This window comes from Rhinatrema bivittatum, chromosome 8 (genome assembly GCF_901001135.1).
Source record: "Rhinatrema bivittatum chromosome 8, aRhiBiv1.1, whole genome shotgun sequence".
Taxonomy (NCBI): domain Eukaryota; kingdom Metazoa; phylum Chordata; class Amphibia; order Gymnophiona; family Rhinatrematidae; genus Rhinatrema; species Rhinatrema bivittatum.
The window spans coordinates 199811017-199829540 of record NC_042622.1 but is presented as its reverse complement, the minus strand read 5'-3'; the positions used below and the strand labels follow the sequence as shown (position 1 = coordinate 199829540).

At 43.1% G+C, this 18524-nt stretch overlaps 1 protein-coding gene across 7 annotated transcripts in view; it reads left to right on the top strand.

Moving 5' to 3' along the window:
• The window catches only part of PAFAH1B1 (platelet activating factor acetylhydrolase 1b regulatory subunit 1), a 253167-nt gene that overhangs the window by 188373 nt on the left and 46270 nt on the right, over window positions 1-18524 (top strand). For all 7 annotated transcript variants that reach the window (XM_029612510.1, XM_029612506.1, XM_029612508.1 and 4 more), the window contains 2 exons: window positions 3787-3861; window positions 6178-6384. In XM_029612510.1, the coding sequence (XP_029468370.1) occupies window positions 3787-3861; window positions 6178-6384 (282 nt within the window). The remainder of the gene's footprint in view (window positions 1-3786; window positions 3862-6177; window positions 6385-18524) is intronic.

Below are 18524 nucleotides of genomic sequence, written 5' to 3'. Positions count from 1 at the left end.
TGCCAGTGCCCTCATGGGGCCTTAATCTGGTTCTGTGATCCTACCTTTCGACCACTGTGTAGCCTATCTTTATGGTTACTAGAGGACTGTGTTCTGTGCCTAGAGTTCTGAACTGCAGGCTCTTGCCAGGAACAGTTTCTGCAAGTGGCTCCGGGTGCGGTCCATCTGCGAACTGTTCTGCTTTTCTTTTGACGAAGGTGGTCTCTATTTTCACTTGAATCAATCAATTTCCCTGCTGACTCTGAACAGCTAGAGTGATGTGGATGAATGTTTCAGACCTTGCATGTCCAGCATTTCTTGAGGTACTGGAATTTTCTAAACCTCTCAGGAAGATGGATCGACTGTTTATACTCCATGGTGAGAGTAAAACAGGGTGACCTGGCATCACTGGCTATGATAGTCTGCTGGATTAAGGTTATTACAGCTGTCTGTTGCCTAGTCAGGTTAGAGCTTATTCCACTAGGGCTCAAGCAATGCCCTAGGCAGGGATTAGATTGTGTTCTCCCATTGAGTTTTGCTGAGCTGACATGTGGTTCTCCTTACACATCTTTTCCAGGCATTACCGTCTGAATGTGAAAGCTCAGGAGGATGTAGCCTTAGCACGTGCAGTGTTGATCTGACCGTGAGCAGCCTCCCACCCTGTTCAGGAGTAGGTTTGGTACATCCCACCTGTGTGGATTAACTTGTCTGAAGGCTAAGAGAGGAGAAATTACTACTTACCTAATTTCCTTTTCTTGAAGACAGGTTATTCAACCTTTCCACTCTTGGCTGCCGGATGGTGGTGCTATTGTCGTCCTGAGTGGCTTTATTTCTGGGGATTACTGGTAAGTGTCAGATCCAGTCCCTAGATTATAGTGATATTGCATTCCTTGACCGAACTCAATGTTTTTTGTTAACTGAGTATTTGAATGGTTGTCTTAGTTATCATCTTGTATTATTTAGTTGTCCACAGTTGGCTTTTGCAGATAATACTGGCAGACTGATGTCAGTGCAGGGGTATATATACCATGACATCAGCTTTGCTACATCTCCATCTGCTGGTAGAGGTGCTTAATCCACTGGTGTGGATTAACCTGTCTTCATTAAAGAAAAGGAAATTCAGGTAAGTAGTAATTTCTCCTGTTTCCCCTTTCTTTGCCTTCATAATTAAATAAACTTCTCTCAGTTCTTTTCCAAACTGAAGAGCCCTAGCTTGCATACCCTCTTATCATAGGAGAGATGTTCTATCTCTTTAATCATTTTCGCCACCCTCTGCACCTTTTCTAGTTACACTATATAGTTTTGGGGGGTTTTTTTGTATTGGGGCGACCAGATCACACAGTACTCAAGGTTTGGTTGCATCATGAGTCAATACGGATGCAATATTTTCTATTTTATTCTCCATTTCTGAAAACCAGACCTGTTTGGTAATCCAGGACCAGAGTTGCCTACCACTGTATTAAAGAATTGACAAGAAGGCATCAAGACCTTAGCAGATGGAGGCCTTCTAGATTCTTGTATTGTCACGTGTATGATTTTTTACCAGCTGGTGAGAGGTTATATTTGTGTGCCCGGTGCAAAGAGCTCCTGGCTCTCAGAACAAGTCCAATCTCTGAAGGCTAGAATGGCAGACCTGGAGGACCTGAAGCAGACCTTCAGGGACATAGTAGCTAAGTCCCAATGCCAGTCTGGTAGCCCTGGTGCTGCCTTGGAGGAGGAAGGTCACCTGGTTATATAACATCACTCTAGTGTAGCAGAAAGTGATTCTGTAGCAAGGACCTGTTCTCCAGGTGATGCATTATCCTCTCGCACTAAGAATGAGTCTCCCAGGGCTAATTCCCAGGAGAGAAGGGGTCAGGTCGGCCGTCATAGTTGGTGTAGATAACCCGGTTCCTGGTAGACCTGAGGATCTCTTGGTAACTTGCCTGCCTGGTGCAGAAGTGGCAGACTTTATTATATATCACCTAGATAGGATTTTAGACAGCTGGGGAGGAGCTGGTTGTTGTGTACATGTGGACACCAATGACACAGGACTGTGTGAGAAGGTTATAGAAGCCAAATATAGGCTTTTAGGTGTAGAGTTGAAATCCAGATCCTTAAGGATAGCATTCTCTGAAATGCTCCCTGTTTCATGTGTTTGTCCCCAGAAGCAAGCAGAGCTCCAGTTAGCATAGCTGGGTTTAAAAATGGTTTGGATAAGTTCCTGGAGGTGAAATCCATAAACTGCTGTTAACCTAGCTGACTTTGTGGAATAGCCACTGCTTATTACTGACATTAGAGCATGGGATTTATTTAATGTTTGGGTACTTGCCATGTACATTTAGCCTGGATTGGCCACTGTTGGAAATAGGTTGCTGGGCTTGAAGGACCCTTGGTCTGATCCAGTATGGCAACTTATGTTCATAAGATGTGCATCCTTTTGGAAGAAGGACTTTCCAGGCTCATATTCCCCTTCTCAATAAGATTAGAGGAGTTGTCTTCTGTCTTTTTTTTTTTTGGTACAGTTCTCAAACCGGTAACATGAATGGAAAATGAAACAAAAGTGAAAAGAGTGTAATGAAGCAGTGAATATACTAAACTAAATTGATTTGGAAGCATGTGAGATGTTAATGTTGAGGGCTAAATGCATCTCTGTTTAGTATGTTTAATGGCAGAGCAGAAGATGGTGCTAATGGGATAGCTGTGATATGAAAGCCCATAAATGAGGTTGTTAGGCAAACTTAGGGTTACTAGAAATAGTTGGAGGTAAGCCAAAATTCCATTTCCTAACATCTTTACATTCGATCACAATGTTAGTGGTATTTTTTATATTTGTATAAAAAGAGGGGATGCAAATATATTTTTAATATTTTCAAAGCATCTGTCCTCTGTTCTTTTGCTTGTGTTTCTCCAATATCTGCTGGCTGCTTGGTGTTCTGCGGGTTTAGATATAAGGGTTTGTCTAGGCACTATTGTAACCATCATGGCATAAGCTGTTTGATATTTTTCCTTCCCTCTCCATTGTCTCATTGGTCCACTATACTGCAGTGACCTCCTGTGGCCAGAAAGGAAAAAGGTTTTTCTAAACCAATGAGCAGTGCATGATGCCCTATCATTGTATAATGAATTAGTGCCTGATGTAGGAACTGAATCTGGATAATTATCTTGGCAGTACAGAGTGCTGAGTAGTATCCCATCAGGCCAAGAGGTTTTGCAGCTACATGCCTAAAGGGATGTGATTAGGGGTCAGTTCCAGCTTTTCTCTTCTAGCTTCCTTTGTTTAACAATATTGGTTCATCGATTTAGGAAAGCATATTCTCGTATGTTACTGCTCCGCTTTTAAATGCGGGCTGCTTATTTTCAGGATGCCTTGACTTTGTGCCGAATGTTCAGAATATTGAACACATTTTATATAATCCCTCAAACAGCTTTTGTCTGCCTTCTTACCTCAGTAGATTGCTGTCAATGTTTAGTGCTGCTGTAGTTATTTTATTCTGATTACCTCAATAGAATAGATATTCTAACAAAACTGGACAGTGGGCGGCTCCCTGCCTTCCCTCTTCCCCCAGGAATCCTGTTTAACATTAAGTGATAATTTTATAAAAAGACAAAATATTAAAGTACGAATGAGCTGCTTAAGCTTTATACTTTCTATGCTAGACTAATAGAACTGGAAAACTGAATTAAGTTGTGCACCAAGGCTTTGGTGCCACTGTATCATTGTCTAAAGAGGGTTTGGAAGGCTTTAAAAATGTCATTTAAAGGGACTGTATACAAGGACATAAGTAACTGATATGATTTGTTTTCAAGTTAATATTAATTTTTCAGAATGAAGAATTAGATAAGAAGTACGCTGGACTTTTGGAAAAGAAATGGACATCTGTTATCAGATTACAAAAGAAGGTGAGGGGGTGGGTGGGCAGCATTTCAGATTGTGACATGGTTAATGTTGACATTTTTACCTTGAAACAATAATAAAATAGGATGTGATGTAGGCTGTAAAAAACAAACAAAATTCCCTGAGATTTGATAAACATGGATAGGTCACTTTTCTTTGTGTGCCTCAGTTTAGCCAAATGTAATGGGGAAATGAGACGAATTCTCCTTTCTTCATACGAAGAGCACCACACAAGGATTGAATTGGCACACGTACAACTTTGGCGCTACTGTCCACATTGTCACAGCTTCAACCTTTTCTACTAATAAACATGAAATCTGGCAAATAAGGACTAGTCTGCCCACTTTTCTTTTTGTTTCCTAGTACAATGCCTTGTCCCTAGATCAGGGATGAGCAAACTAGGAGGTGGGACCCCCAGGGAAGGACTTGAACAATCCTGAAAGGGGACACATTACCTGCCCAATCAGAGAACAAATAAATTGCTATACAGGCGAGTCTGTGTTATGGAGGCACGCAAGCTTAGGAAGGATAGAAGTACCAGAAGATAGTGACGTCATTGTAAGCATGCCCCAGCTTAACCATGCATCTCTTTGGGTGGGCCCAGGGAACTGCTTAGTCTGGACATGGGAAGGGCCACTGGGGTATCTACAATTCAGCCTGGGAGGAGTTCCTGCTGCTGCCAGGTCCCTATTCAGGAAGACAGATCACAGCTGTTGTACATTGTGGGGGGGGGGGGGGGGGGGGTGGAAGAAGTGGTGAGGTTGAGGGAGGGGAATGGGCAGAAAACAGGGGGGGAGGTGGAGAAAGGGAGATTAAAGACAGTGTTTAGTAAGAAAAGCGGAACATGAGAAATAAAGGTAAACTAAGAAAAATACAAAATTGTAAATACTAATGAAAAGAGCTTAAAACAAAAAAAAAAGTTGGGCAGAGTGGGATGTTTTCCTCAGCTCTTAAACTTGTTTTTTGTTTTGTTTTGTTTTTGTTTTTAATTTTCTAGCCTTTACTATTGTGGTGTATGGCCTATATGTCTGAGTGGAGTGTGTCTCTGCTCTACTTTGGTTTGTGTGTGAGATCTGTTTATGCTTCTGTCTGAGGTGTTTCTGTGTATCTGTCTTCTGCCTGGGGGTGGTGTCTGCATCTCTGTGCCTGTTTGGGTGTTGGGTTTCTGTCTGGGGGGGGGGGGGATTCTCTTTGTACCTCTATCTGGATGTGGGGTCTCTGTGTCTGGGTATGAGGTGTCTTCCTCTCTGTGCCCATGTCTAAGCTTTCTCCTTTCAGCAACTTGAAAAGAAACAAAATGGGGGCTTTGAGACACTGGCTGGCAGTGTGACTGCCTGGTGAATACCCTTCATGTATATATGGGGATGTATAAAATATATATAATAAAAATACACACAAATGAATAGTAACCCATCTTGAGAGGGGAGGGCAAGCCAACCCATTACATGAATGGAAGGGGGGAGTCCATGGCTCAAAGATTTGCTCACCCTTGCTCTATATTACGATGGTTTCCCCACCTACGTTTATAGCTCTATACCTATGGATTCTCTGGGCATATCCCAGGCTACTTGAATTCTGATATTTTTGCCTCATCACCCCCTTGGAATAACCATCTTTGCATTTTTCATAAATGTTCAGAATTTGTTAAACATAAACAAATATCAGAAGTAAAAGCATTTACTCAACCTCTGGACTGGCAAAAGGGCTGTGAAATGCTGGCTTGGAGTTTTTAAAGGCTGTATTAGGAAATATAAAGATCAATAGGGAAGGGAGGTTTGCAGAAAAATGTGATAGCTAGGAATGGGGGCTTGAGAAATGCATTTATTTTTTTTAAAGTAGCTGGAAGGCACATTTGGAGAAGGTATCAAATTGGTGTTCAGACTTCCACCCTAGAGAACTGCATGTGAGTCTGAGGCGTTACAAAGTGCTTTGGAATCAAGTTTGGATGAGAGATTCTTATATGTCTAAACTTAACACGTGGCTAAAATGTACAAGTCCTTCTTATTTTTGTGGAAGAAACTTTTTTGTATCCTCTGAATTTCACTTAAAATTTATTTAAATATTTCTAGGCAGCTTATTGGCAATTCTAAGCAGTTTGCAATTTTAATGGACTAAAACATTTTATGTTAAGTGTAATATTTCCTTTAACTGGCAATCTCACTTCTAAGCAAACTGATAACTTGTTACACTTGCCTTAAAAAGGTCTAAAATATATCTGCTTGCTGAAGATGGTACTGCTGTCGGATGCATAACTGAACGAGCAGTGCTACCATCCCAGAACTCCACTCATGAATCAACTAACTCCTCTTCATTACTCTTAGGTTATGGAATTAGAATCAAAACTAAATGAAGCTAAGGAAGAGTTTACCTCAGGTGGACCCCTTGGTCAGAAACGAGACCCTAAAGAATGGATCCCTCGTCCTCCAGAAAAATATGCATTGAGCGGACATAGGAGTCCTGTCACTCGTGTCATTTTTCATCCCGTTTTCAGTGTTATGGTCTCTGCTTCAGAGGATGCCACAATAAAGGTACATTTTAGGTGTTTAACTCCAATGTATATCTTCCGCTATGTATATAATAAACCTTCCATTTAGGATTAGGTAATACATGATCAGCTTTAATATATGCATGACCCTTTATTTCTTTCCCTGTATGCAGTGTGTCTCTCCAAGTTACCAGCATCTGGAATTGGGCAGAGTAAACACATTTGATTGTGCTCCTTCCAGAGATGTCAGCTTGAGCTAAGGGTAGAAGCTAAAAATTCTAGGTTACACTTCAATCACCATGCTATACATGAATATGCACAAATTGAATCAAAAATCCATAGGAAACAATTGGGGGGGGAAGGATAAAAATATTCTTCCTGGTGCCAAATCACTTATTTAGAAGGAAGTAAAAATATAATTGTTATACAGGAATTAGTGAAGTGTCACTTGTGACATGGAAAAAACAAAGGTATGCATTGTACACTCTTACCCTCACCTTCACTCACTTAGTAGCTGCATTGCACATCAAGCACCATTCCCTTCACAAAAAGCCCATTCTACCCTTTAGAACTCCAAGGCTTCGTTCTCTACTTCACCCTTTGTCATACCATGTACTTACATCTATACACTAATACAAAGATACTTATTCAAAGGAGAGTTGGTTGGTGTTAGAGGAATCAGGAAAGGAGCCATCAACCCAGGATCTGTCCTCCACTGGCTTATATCTTATTTGGCAAGAAATCTGTGTTATGAAAGTACAGTGATACGCCTTCCTTTTCATGTACACTATAGTGTTTGTGGGACATACCGGAGTATAGTTATGAACAATGCCTTCCACAAAGGAAATATACCTTTACACAGAGGACAGACTAATACCACTTTGTATTCTCACCCTTTCATAGACATTAGGAAAACATGTTTACAAGCTGACTCTTGCACAAATACTATGTCAACAAATATCTTATTCATTGGGAGAGATCATAAAAAATGAAGATAAAATGGACAGTTAGATGCCTTTCCGCAGCCATTCATATTTACCACACTTCATGGCTGGTCATGCCCTTAGCTTTGCAGTCCTTTATTGAAAAGGGAAGAAGAGGCATAAAATAGGATGAGATGCTCTGCATGTTAAAACTTGTGTAGTACAGGGGTTCAGATAGGCCATGGAGGGTTTTTCAAATCCAGCACTAGTCATGCATGACAAGTGATTGAGCATTAATGCTGCTAATCTCCTGTTAAGCTCTCCTTCCCCTTTCTGCCCCTTTCTCACCATCCCAGAGGTTATTTTTCTTATACAGCTTTCTTAAGGCAAATCAAAGGTTTTCAATCACATTAAATAGTCCCAAGGTGTTTGTTTATAGAACATTTATTTTGAAAGTCATTTTATGTTAATTTGTCAACTATCATACAATGTAATAGGTATGGTGCTTTAGTCCTAAACCAGACTATCTGGAGGCTCCGAGCTTGCCCAATGTGAAGTGCTCTGTAATAGAAAAGGAATTGACTTAAAGCAGAACTGGCTACAATTAAGGGAGCCAAAGAGGAATTAACTACATAAGATCCACCCCACCATACAGCATCCAGAAAGTCTCCCCCCCCCCCCCCCCCACACACTTCCTCAGTGGATTTGAAAACCAAGAAATAGATGGCTCACTGTGGGCTCTGGTGTGACACCCCCAATACCCAAGCAAAATGCCTTTTCTGCATTGAAAACTGACAATACTCTGGACATGGAAACTGAATTGGCATCAAAAATAAAATGTTGCCAAATGTACACTCTAATCCTAAAATACTACCAAACATCAAAACAGAAACTCCTGCTGGGGAACTACATCAGAGGTACTAATTTGGGGACTCATTTTGAGTACCCTGTCTTCCAAAATCCTCAGCTGGCAGCAACAGAAACCAGATTGTCAGTGTCATCAAAGAAGAAAGTAAGAACTGTAAACTTGGTCATCCGTGTGGTGACAAATGACCTTGCTAGAAACAGCATTCAAACAATACAAAATTTCTTAGCCTCTAGTCAGATGAATACAGTACAAGTAGGTTACAAGTGGGCTACCAGCAGATGCAGATGGAGTAAGCTGATGTCACACTATATATATCCCTGCAGTGACCTCAGCCCACCAGCATTCTCTGTCTCCAGCAGAGATGGTGAGCGTGCTTTTCCCCACAGGGGATTGCTTCAGTTTTAAGGAGGAGAATTAAGGAAGACAATTATGGCCCCGCTGTCCTGCAGTGATTCCAAATGGTCCCTCCTCCAGTTGAGATTTCCTGAGGTGATTTCCGTGGTCCCTCGGAGGTGTACCTTGGCCCGGTAGCTGGTTTTCCGGCAGTGGATGCTGGAAGGCCAAGCACAGCGGTGACTGCATATGCCCACCCCCCACACACACACACACGAAGCAGGAGACCGTCTCTGTGCTCAGCCAGGTAAAGCTGAGCTCCTGTAAGTTTAAAAAAAAAAAAAAAACTACAGAGATTTAGCAGGAGGTTTCACTTGCAGGGCTTCCATCTCCCTCCGGTCCCGTGCTCGGCATGCCGTTCCGATGTTCATCCCACTCTGTGGTAGGTCAAGGGACATGGGCAACCTGGCAGGTTGAACAGCCTGTCTAGGCTTGGCCCCGCTCTGAGGCTTTTGCTGTGTGGTAGGCTGCAACGGCTTTTCGTGCACTTTTAGGCTGCTCTCTACAGGCTTGTTGGTTCGGCGTGTGCGTCTTGCTGTGTCCAGTTTGTGCACCCAGTTTTTGGGCGCACGGTAAAGCCTTATCCTCTGAGCACCCACGTTAAGTGCCGCCTAGTGGCCACATACGTACGTCAGCGCACATATAGCACTGTGCATTAACTTTTTTGTGCGCTTTCCTGTTGGCCGACTGGGTGAGCGCCTAGGTGTGCATGCATAAATATTGGAACCATAACTTTTTGGGTGCCTAGTTGAGTGCATAAAAAATATATAACACAGCTAGACACACGCCTTTGGCCACCATTCAGCGCATTGTCTTCCATACTGGCACTTGTGCCTAAGAAGTCTCTTTGCACTGCTTGTCTTATTCGAGCATCTCAGCCAGGAGTGCTCACTACATTATGCCAGCACTGCTTGTAGACTCGGGCTGAATTGTCTTCTTCTGATTTCTCTATGCCTGGTCCTTCCCAGCTGGATGTGGTCTGGTTAAGGATGTCTCAGGTGGGGCACCTGATCTTGGATCTCCCCTAATTGATTTCTCAGCAGGGGAAGGTAGCGCAGTGAGTACACCACCACCACCACCACCCCGGTCTGGATGCTTCTACTTTTTCATGAGTAGTTTTTTCAGGGGTTACAGTTTTTCTTTCAGGTGCAGTCCTCAGTTCTGACTCAGGCTCCAAGGGCAGAGGTACAGTTAGGAACTTTGCCTTCTGTTACGCGCTGGAGTGCCTCTAACGACAGCAGCTCTTTTGGCTGGAGATCCGGACAGCACAGATTCTGATCCTACCTCTTTTGAGGATGGGAAATGCCTCCCGGTTTGGAACCATATAGAACTATGTTGCAGTTCTTTCATAAAGATTGAACTGCCAGCCTTGATTTCCCAGATCTGGACTATGCTTGGTGTTCCTGGGGCGGATTTCGCTTCTGAGCCAAAGGGTATTAAGAATTGATTGATCTTGAGTGGGGTGCCCCAGATGCTAATTTCAGAGGGGGTCTGATTTTGGAAGGCCTTTACCCTCTGGATCCAGTGATGATAATAAAGCACTTTTGTTTTCCGAAGGTAGATGCACTTGTGTGTGCAGTCTCCAAGCGGACCACTATTCCCTTCAAAGGAGGAGTGGCCTTGAAGGATGCCATTAATAGTGAGATTATCCTTAAGCAGGCATTTGAAGCTGTGGCAGTGACTTTGCAGATTGCTTCATGTTTCTTGGTGTCTTGCTCTTGGTTGCTTCTCTCCCAGGGGGGTGATGACTCTGGGCTACATTCCAGATCAGTTATGGAACCTCCTGCTTCCTTTTTTGGCTGATATGGGCTGTGATTTGGTCCGCGCTTTGGCCAGAGGGGTGGCTTCAGTTGTGGCGGCCAGGCATCAGCTATGGTTGGTCAGCCGATGTGACCTCCAAGGTTAATCTCATCAAGTTGCCTTTTTTTTTTTAATATTTAAAATTTTCTATTGATCAAAACAGATCATACAGTGAACCATAAATATCACAGGTATTGATGAAACACAATAAGCATAATACAGCATCAAAGTAACAGAACGGTCATCTAAATAGAGATTTATTTTATTTATTTGACAGTTTTATATACCGAAGTTCTAGTAACAAAGTTACTAATCAGTTCGGTTTACATTACAACAATAAAATTGACAGTATATAGAATAATGTCTTACAGAGAACAGGGGAGATTGAACTTGGAAATAAATAAAATAACTTAATGAGAGCAATAAATAACTTCAACGGAGCAAGGAAAGTACAATTTAAATACAATATAATATAGGTGAATACATTTTCGGAATTGAGTGTGTTGGGCCTGAGGTTGATTGTTGAAAAGTTCAGAATAGTTATTGGGATTAGGAGAATGCTTGATTAAACAACCATGTCTTGAGTCTCTTTTTAAAGGTAGGTGCCGATTGTTCCAATCTCAGGTCAGGAGAGATAACGAAATACCCCAAAAATTGCAGAAACAAAATCTATATGGTGATTCACTCTTCCATATCTTTTTATTTATTTTATTTGTGTTTTTATATACTGATAACCATATTCACGTCGTATTGATTTACATAGAACATATAGTAATGATAGAGAAAATACATTGAACAATTTGGTTACATGGCAAACAGAGAAAAGTGAATAACTTTATATGCAGAGTGAACATAACTGTTAAATATATATTGGGAACGTAATCCCTTTTTCATCTCTAGCCCTCCCCCTCCCCCCTGCCTCTTAGATATGCAACACACTCTTGATTGTAATCCTGAAATACTGAAAATATGGAGTGAAACCATTAACCAGTCAGTATTCCTGAACATCTGGAAATGTGTGATATCTCTAAGTGGAAGTTCGAACAGCTAACAGTAACGGAGTACATGAGTGAAGATTTCCAAGTCTGATAGGCTTGCCATGTCTTTTCAAATTTAAGGATACATTTGTGTTTATAGGCTGTTATTTTAGACAAATATATTTTTTCCACCTTTTGTTATATGACTGCTTTTGTTGGTGTCCCAGGGGATTTCCACAATTTTGCTATTTCACAACGAATGGCTGTCAAAATATAATGGACTAATCTGTTATGCTCTTCCGAAATCCCTGGACTTTTAATACCTAATAACGCCTGGCCCGGCATAATATTGGCTAAACCCGGGATCATTTCCCCCAGCCATTGGAACATCCCCTGCCACACCTCCATGATTGGGCAGTCCCACCACATATGGAAGAATGTGCCTGCAACCACACAATTCCACCAGCACTTATCGGAAATTTGTGGCATAAATTTATGCAATTTTTGAGGGTACACATACCATCAGTATAACAACTTGTAGGAGTTTTCTATAAGAGATGTGGCAATGTACCCTTTTCCTAAATTCTGAAAGATACCCTTCCATTCCCAGGGTGACCACTCCAAATGGAGATCTCTTTCCCAGGCCTTCTGAAAGGCTGGTTTGACCTCCTCAAGCAGTCCTAGCAAATGGTATATCACGGAAAGTACCTTTTGGACATATCTGCCTTTCTGCATAGCTTTTCGAATTCAGATAGGCCTAATTGTAAATGGGTACCAATCATAATGGCCCGTGCAAAATGGGCTAACTTGCGCATAAGGGAAAGATGCCAAATCAGGTAATGCAAAATGTTGTTGTAAGTCTGAGAATGAACGTAATCCCTTTGGTCCCCAGACGTGCTCCCAGGTCCAAATCCCCTGAGGCTTCCATGTTTGAAATGCCAAATTCTCATAGCCAGGCCAAAATGCTTTATTTACATAGACTGGTGCTAGCATATTCCCTCCGTCCCAGTAATCGAATCCCGTATTGGTGCCACAGGTCTAGAGAAATGAGGATAGATGGAGGAAGCTTGGACCCTGTCTCAACAAGCCAAGTCTCCCTAGGTTGCCACAGGAGACTGCGAAGCTGAACATGCCCAAGTATTTCCTGATTAATTTGTACCCATTGGGCTGTCGTGTGTTTTGTGTCAGTCTACCAATTTCTTGAACTGGGCCGCCCAGTAATACCTGGAGATTTCTGGAACATTAAATCCCCCCTGATTCTTGGGTTGAAAAAGAACCCGCCGAGCTACCCTCTCTCTACCCTGCCCAAATAAAAGCCATGCATTTCCTCTGCCAAAGCAGTAATTGCGATGAGGAGATCTTAGTGGGTAGTGTCTGAAAGGTATAGGAGTCTTGGAAGTAATATATTTAAGACTGCCTTTCGACCCATCCAGGAAATGTGGTATTAGCTCCATTCCTCCATATCTTTAGTTAATTTATTCCATAAAGGGATATAGTTTATGGAGAATATGGAGTATTTTATTTGTGACTTTGCCCATTTAAATTTAATCAGCCTTTGTGAGTGGCCCCTCAGGATGGGATATTAATATTAAGTATCTCTGACTTCTCCCAATTGACTCTAAATCCTGAAACCCTACTAAATGCCTCCATTTCATTAGTCAGATTTGTGAGTGAAGATTCTGGGTTAGTAAGCATGAGCAAAATGTCATCTGCGTAGAGGGGAAAGTTTGGAGGAAATCCTTCCCACGGTCAACCCTGTAATGTCTGCATTGCATCTAACATTAATCGCAAAGGGTTCTAGGAAAAGGGAGAATAGCAACGGTGATAAGGGGTTCCCCTGCCCAGTTCCCCTGCCCACTGTAAAAGTAGGTGAGTAGCTACCATTAATCTTAAGACACGCCTTGGGAGTGCTGTATAACTGACGAAGCCAATGAAGATAAGGGGCCCCAAATCCCATTCTCTCCATAGGGTGAAAAAGGTATGGCCAGTGCAACATATCGAATGCCTTTTCAGCATAGATAGTGCTATAGTAGGTATATTATGTTTTTTTGCATACCAAATATCAAAATTTTTATGGACATTATCCGCCGTTCTTCCGGGAATGAACCCCGCTTGGTCAGGGTGTACCAACTGGGCTATAAAACAATTTAAACTGTTTGCAAGAATTTTTGCCAGTAATTTAACATCAGTATTCAAGAGAGAGATGAGCCTGAAGATCCGCAAACTGCAGGATCTCTACGTGGTTTCGCCAAAATTATGATCCCCGCCGTATTAGCTTGTGTCGACAGGTTAGTTAGTCCCTGTTCTCAACGAATTAAAGAAATTCAGAAGTACTGGCGCCGACACCGTGGAATATTGTTTGTAAAATCTAGGTGTGTAGCCATCGAGGCCCAGTGATTTACCTTGTTTTAGGGTCTTAATGGCTTCGTGGATTTCCCCCAAAGTGATGTCTTTTATCTAAAAATTGCCGCTGGGAGGTAGTCTGCTCCAGAAGTGGTATATCTGACAAGTAATTAATTTCTCCTGCCATAATAGTCGGGTCCATGCTATAAAGCTGAGCATAAAACTGCTCAAACCTTTGTCTAATGGAAGTATTATCTGTTAAGAGGGTACCCTCTGAACTTTTAAATTTGGGGATAGTGGCATGTGCTTGCCTACGCTTAAGCGCTTGAGCCAGATACTTCCCAGCTTTATTCCCTCCTTCAGAAAAACCTCTGCTGTGCCTGTTCAAGTTGGTGCACAGTTAACGCTGAATCAAGCGCTGCTATCTTGTCCCGCATCTCCTGGATATTCTGCCGCAATCGATATAGGGTATTATCCCTCATATGGGTAATTTCTAGGCGGTGTAAGTGTCATCAAGCGATGCCATTCTCTGTTTTATAACAAATGAGGCTCTAGCAATAAAAGATCCCCTTAACACTTTTCAAACATTCCCACACGTTCCCCGGGTTAGTATCCCCGGTGTCATTGAATCGCAAGTATTCCTGTATTTCCTTAGTTATCTGACTCTGAAACTCACTATCTTCTAACAATGAGTCACTGAGTCTCCAATAATGCTGACCCCTATCATAATTTTGTAATTGCAATTGAAACCAAATTGGTGCGTGGTCTGACCATACTATTGGTTCAATTTCCACTGCTTGAACCGCATTTATTCTTGTTTTATCTATCAGGAACATGTCTAAACGAGAATAAGTTATGGGGGATGCGAATAAAAGGTATAGCATCTGGATGTCGGAAAACAGGACCACCATATGTCTATCCCTGAGATAAGTGTGATTGTTTTTGAGGGCCTTTCTAGTAAGGGTGGAATCAGTGCTGGTCCCCGTAGAATTGTCTGTGGAGGTTAAGTGTTGCGTTAAAATCTCCACCTAGGATCACACTCCCCTCTGCCTTATCAGTTATTTTTGTATGAAGGGCGGTATAGAAGGCCTCCTTTTGTGAGGTTGGGCCTTATACAGTAAGAAGTGTTAGTAATTCGCCCCCTAATTTCACATTGAGGAGTAGGTAGCGGCCCTGAGGGTCCGGGTGGGAGCTCACAAGTTCAAAATGCAGAACTTTATGTATTAAGATTCCCACCCCTGTGTATTTAGCAGCTATCGTCTCCGTGGCCCAATACTGGTGTGGGTATTTATCAGATCTCATCAGGCCCTCATATCATTTTCTAAGATGTTTCTTGAAGATTAATCACATCAGCATTTAAGCGGCCCAGCTCTTGAAACAAAAGCCTTCTTTTACGGCCCAAATTTAAACCCTTAACATTAAGGGAAACACATTTAACCATAGTCATTAAGACCATTGTTTTGCCCCCTCATATGCTCAAAATGCACAACAATAAGTGCTCTTAGCAGTATATTTAGACTGTGGTTTCCAAAGCCTAAAGTTAAGAAAATCAGGGCCTGTCTAGCCAATGTAAGGGACTGGCTCATACTTTTGACAATACTCCAGTTACTCCCCACTGTTGAGAGGTTTATACTTATATAGAAGCTAGATACCCATCTCCCCCCCCCCCCCCTCTTAACTACCTAGGAAAGATCCGGTCGTTCCCAGTATCTACTGGAGGAAGAACCCATGCTGATAAACGGAGCCTCCCGTCCCCGGTAGCAGCTAAAAAGAGAACTACCATATTAAACTGAAGGAACTCTGCTTAACACCCAGTAAAAGGAATAAGAAAACACTATAATTAGGAAATGTACTCACGAGGTCCATAAAGTGACCAACTTGCGCAACCATATTAAGGATCCGGGAAATTGTTGAAGCAAACTCTGGTGTGCTAAGCAGTTCAAGCTGTTCTCAATGTCCTCAATTTTATCTATGTCGGTGTAATTGGTTTGCAGTTCCTTCAAGCCTTTTTGCTGGTTAGTCCACTGTTCCTCATAGTCATCGAGTCGGGTGTCCGCGTATTCGATTCTGCGGCCTAGCTCCACGTGCTCTTCACGAATTTCCTGAAGTGTGGCAGCAATCTCAGTTTTATAAGTTTTAATATCTTGGCGCAGTTCTATGAACCAGGAGCGTAATTCATCACGGGATTGAGGCTCGGACTTCGGTCTCCTCGTGTCCCTGCTGTCATCCCCCGGCTCCTCAGCTTCTTCTTTCGCCGCTATCTTGTGCACTTCGGTATCTGAATCTTCCCCGTCTTTATTATAAGATTTTTTTAAGTCTACCAGGTTTTTTTTTGCTGCCATATTCCCAGAGTGTTCCGCTTCTTAGAGCTGTGTGTCAAGCTACATATCGCTCGGGTAGTTGCGCTGTATACCCTGATAAAGCCCCGGTGGACGAGGAGCTCCGCTCTAAGCGACCAGCATGGGAAGCGATGTCACTTCCTCCCACCAAGTTACCTTTTAATGGCTTGCTCTTGTTTGGTAGTGAGTTGGAGAAGATGGCCAGTAAATGGGGCGATTCTCAGGTTCCTCATTTGCTGGAAGACGAGACTGGCACAGCTCTCCCTTGTCATGAGATGTCGTGCTGGAGGTTCCAGGCCCTTTAGACCTTATAGCGAAGCAATCTTTCAGAGGTCTTGGACCTTCAATAGGTCTGAGTCCTTTTGTTCCCAACAGCCCAGGGAGGTGCAGGCTCAAGGTGGTGGACCCTCTCTATCCTCCCAATAAAAGTTTGCCGACCCACGCCTGGGAACAGGAGCTAGGGGGCCACCTTTCTCTTTTATCAGAGGTGGGTCAAGATCACATTGGATCAGTGGGTCCTGGATGTGATACAAATAGGATATGCACTGCAGTTTTGTAGTATTCCTCAATACATGTTCATGGTGTCTCTCTGCCACTCCCTGTAGAAGTAGCCGGTGGAGGATACATTGGCAAGGCTCCTCAGGCTGAGGGCTGTGGTCCCAGTGCCCACATCTCAAGAAAATAAGGGGTGATATTCCATTTATTATGCCAAAGCAGGGTTTCTTTTGTCCCATCCTGGACCTCAAGCGCATTAATCTGTGAGTGAAGCATTTTCGCATGGAAACATTGTACTCTGTGATCATAGCAGTGAGGTCAGAGGAATTTCTGACCTCTCTGGATCTGTCAGAGGCATATCTTCTCATTCCCATCCAACTGGAACATAACACTTCCTGGAGTTTGCAGTTTTTGGGTGCCACTTTGTTTCAGGTGCTGCTCTTTGGTCTGGCCAACGCTCCTTGGCTTATTGGCAGTGACCCTGGAAGTGGTACCATGGGCAAGGGCGCATGTGCGTCCTCTTCAGTGCTCCCTGCTGTCTCAGTAGAATCTGCAGTCTCAGGACCAATCGATTTTCTCCACCTGCTGATGGAAATCTTCTCCCAACTGCTCTGGTGGCTGCAGGCAGATCATCTATGGAAGGGTGTCTCCCTCTCTCCACAGGATTGGCTAGTACCAACAGCGGATGAGAGTCTCCTTGGTTGAGGTGCTCACTATCAGGAGCTGACAGCGCAAGGGTGCTGGAGTGCAGAAGAGTCTCTGTGGATCATCAATCGGCTGGAAGCCAGGGCCATCTGGTTGGCATGTTTACAGTTCGGTAGCAGAATGCAAGGTCCTTCATCTGCATAATGTCAGACAATAGTTTACATCAATAAGCAGCAAGGTACCAAGAACTAACAGGTGTCGCTGGAAATAGATCAACTTATGGAATGGGCAGACGTGCATCTCCAGATGATCTCAGTCTCGCACATTGCAGGCAAGGACAGCATAAGAGCAGACTTTCTCAGCAGGGAGAGTCTGGACCCAGGAGAGTGGGCATTGTCAGATGAAACATTTCAACTGATTCAGAATCGCTGGGGTCTCCTGTTCGTGCGCAACATGAAGATTCTGCAATTCTTCAGCTGCAGACGAGATCCAAAGTAATTGGGAATCGATGCATTAGTGCAGGAGTTGACTGAAAGACAAGTTGCTGTATACCTTTCCTCCATGGCCGGTGTTGTATTTTCCTCCTTCAGTTATATGTGAACTTGCATGATGTGCCTACAAATGTCAGTATAAAAAGCTAATAAGAATTGAATGCGTCGGGGGACTGGTACTTTTAGTCGCTCCAGATTGACCCAGGTGACTTTGGAGAGGTTTCTGGTGGATTTACCTCTTCCACTTCTGGTGCACAGGAACCTTTGCAGCAGGGGCCTGTTCCTCACGAAGATTTGACTCCATTATATCTTACAGTATGGCCCTTGAAAGGGCTCGCTTGCTGAAGTGTGCATGTTCTGTGGCAGTGATTTCCACCTTGCTAAGAGCTTGCAAGTTCTCCACTTCCTTGGCCTATCTGTGGGTTTGGCAGGTGTTTTGAGGCCTGGTGTGAGGATCGAGATGCTCCCTTCCTTGGTCCAGATTACGCTCATTTTGGAATTTTTGCAGGATGGCTTGAATAAAGGCTTGGTTCTTAATTCCTTAAAGGTACAAGTGACCCTTGCCTGTTTCAGTGGTTAGGTAAATGGTGGATCCTTGTTGGCTTATCCCTGATGTGGCCAGTTTTCTGAAAGGAGTAAAACAATTTTTGTCCTTTGCTGTTTTCAGTGTCCCTATGGAGTCTTATTTTGGTCTTGGATTTTTTGGTGGGCCTACATTTAGTCTGCTGGGCACACTCTCATGGCTGCTGACCTTGAAAATGGTGTTCCTGGTGGCAGTTCAGCATGTAGGGTTTCCAAACTGCAGGGCTTGTCTTGCTGGAAGCCATTTCTCCAGGTGATTCCAGGGGTGGTACGGCTGCATACTAATCCATCCATTTTTACTGAAGGTGGTTTCTGAGTTTCACTTGA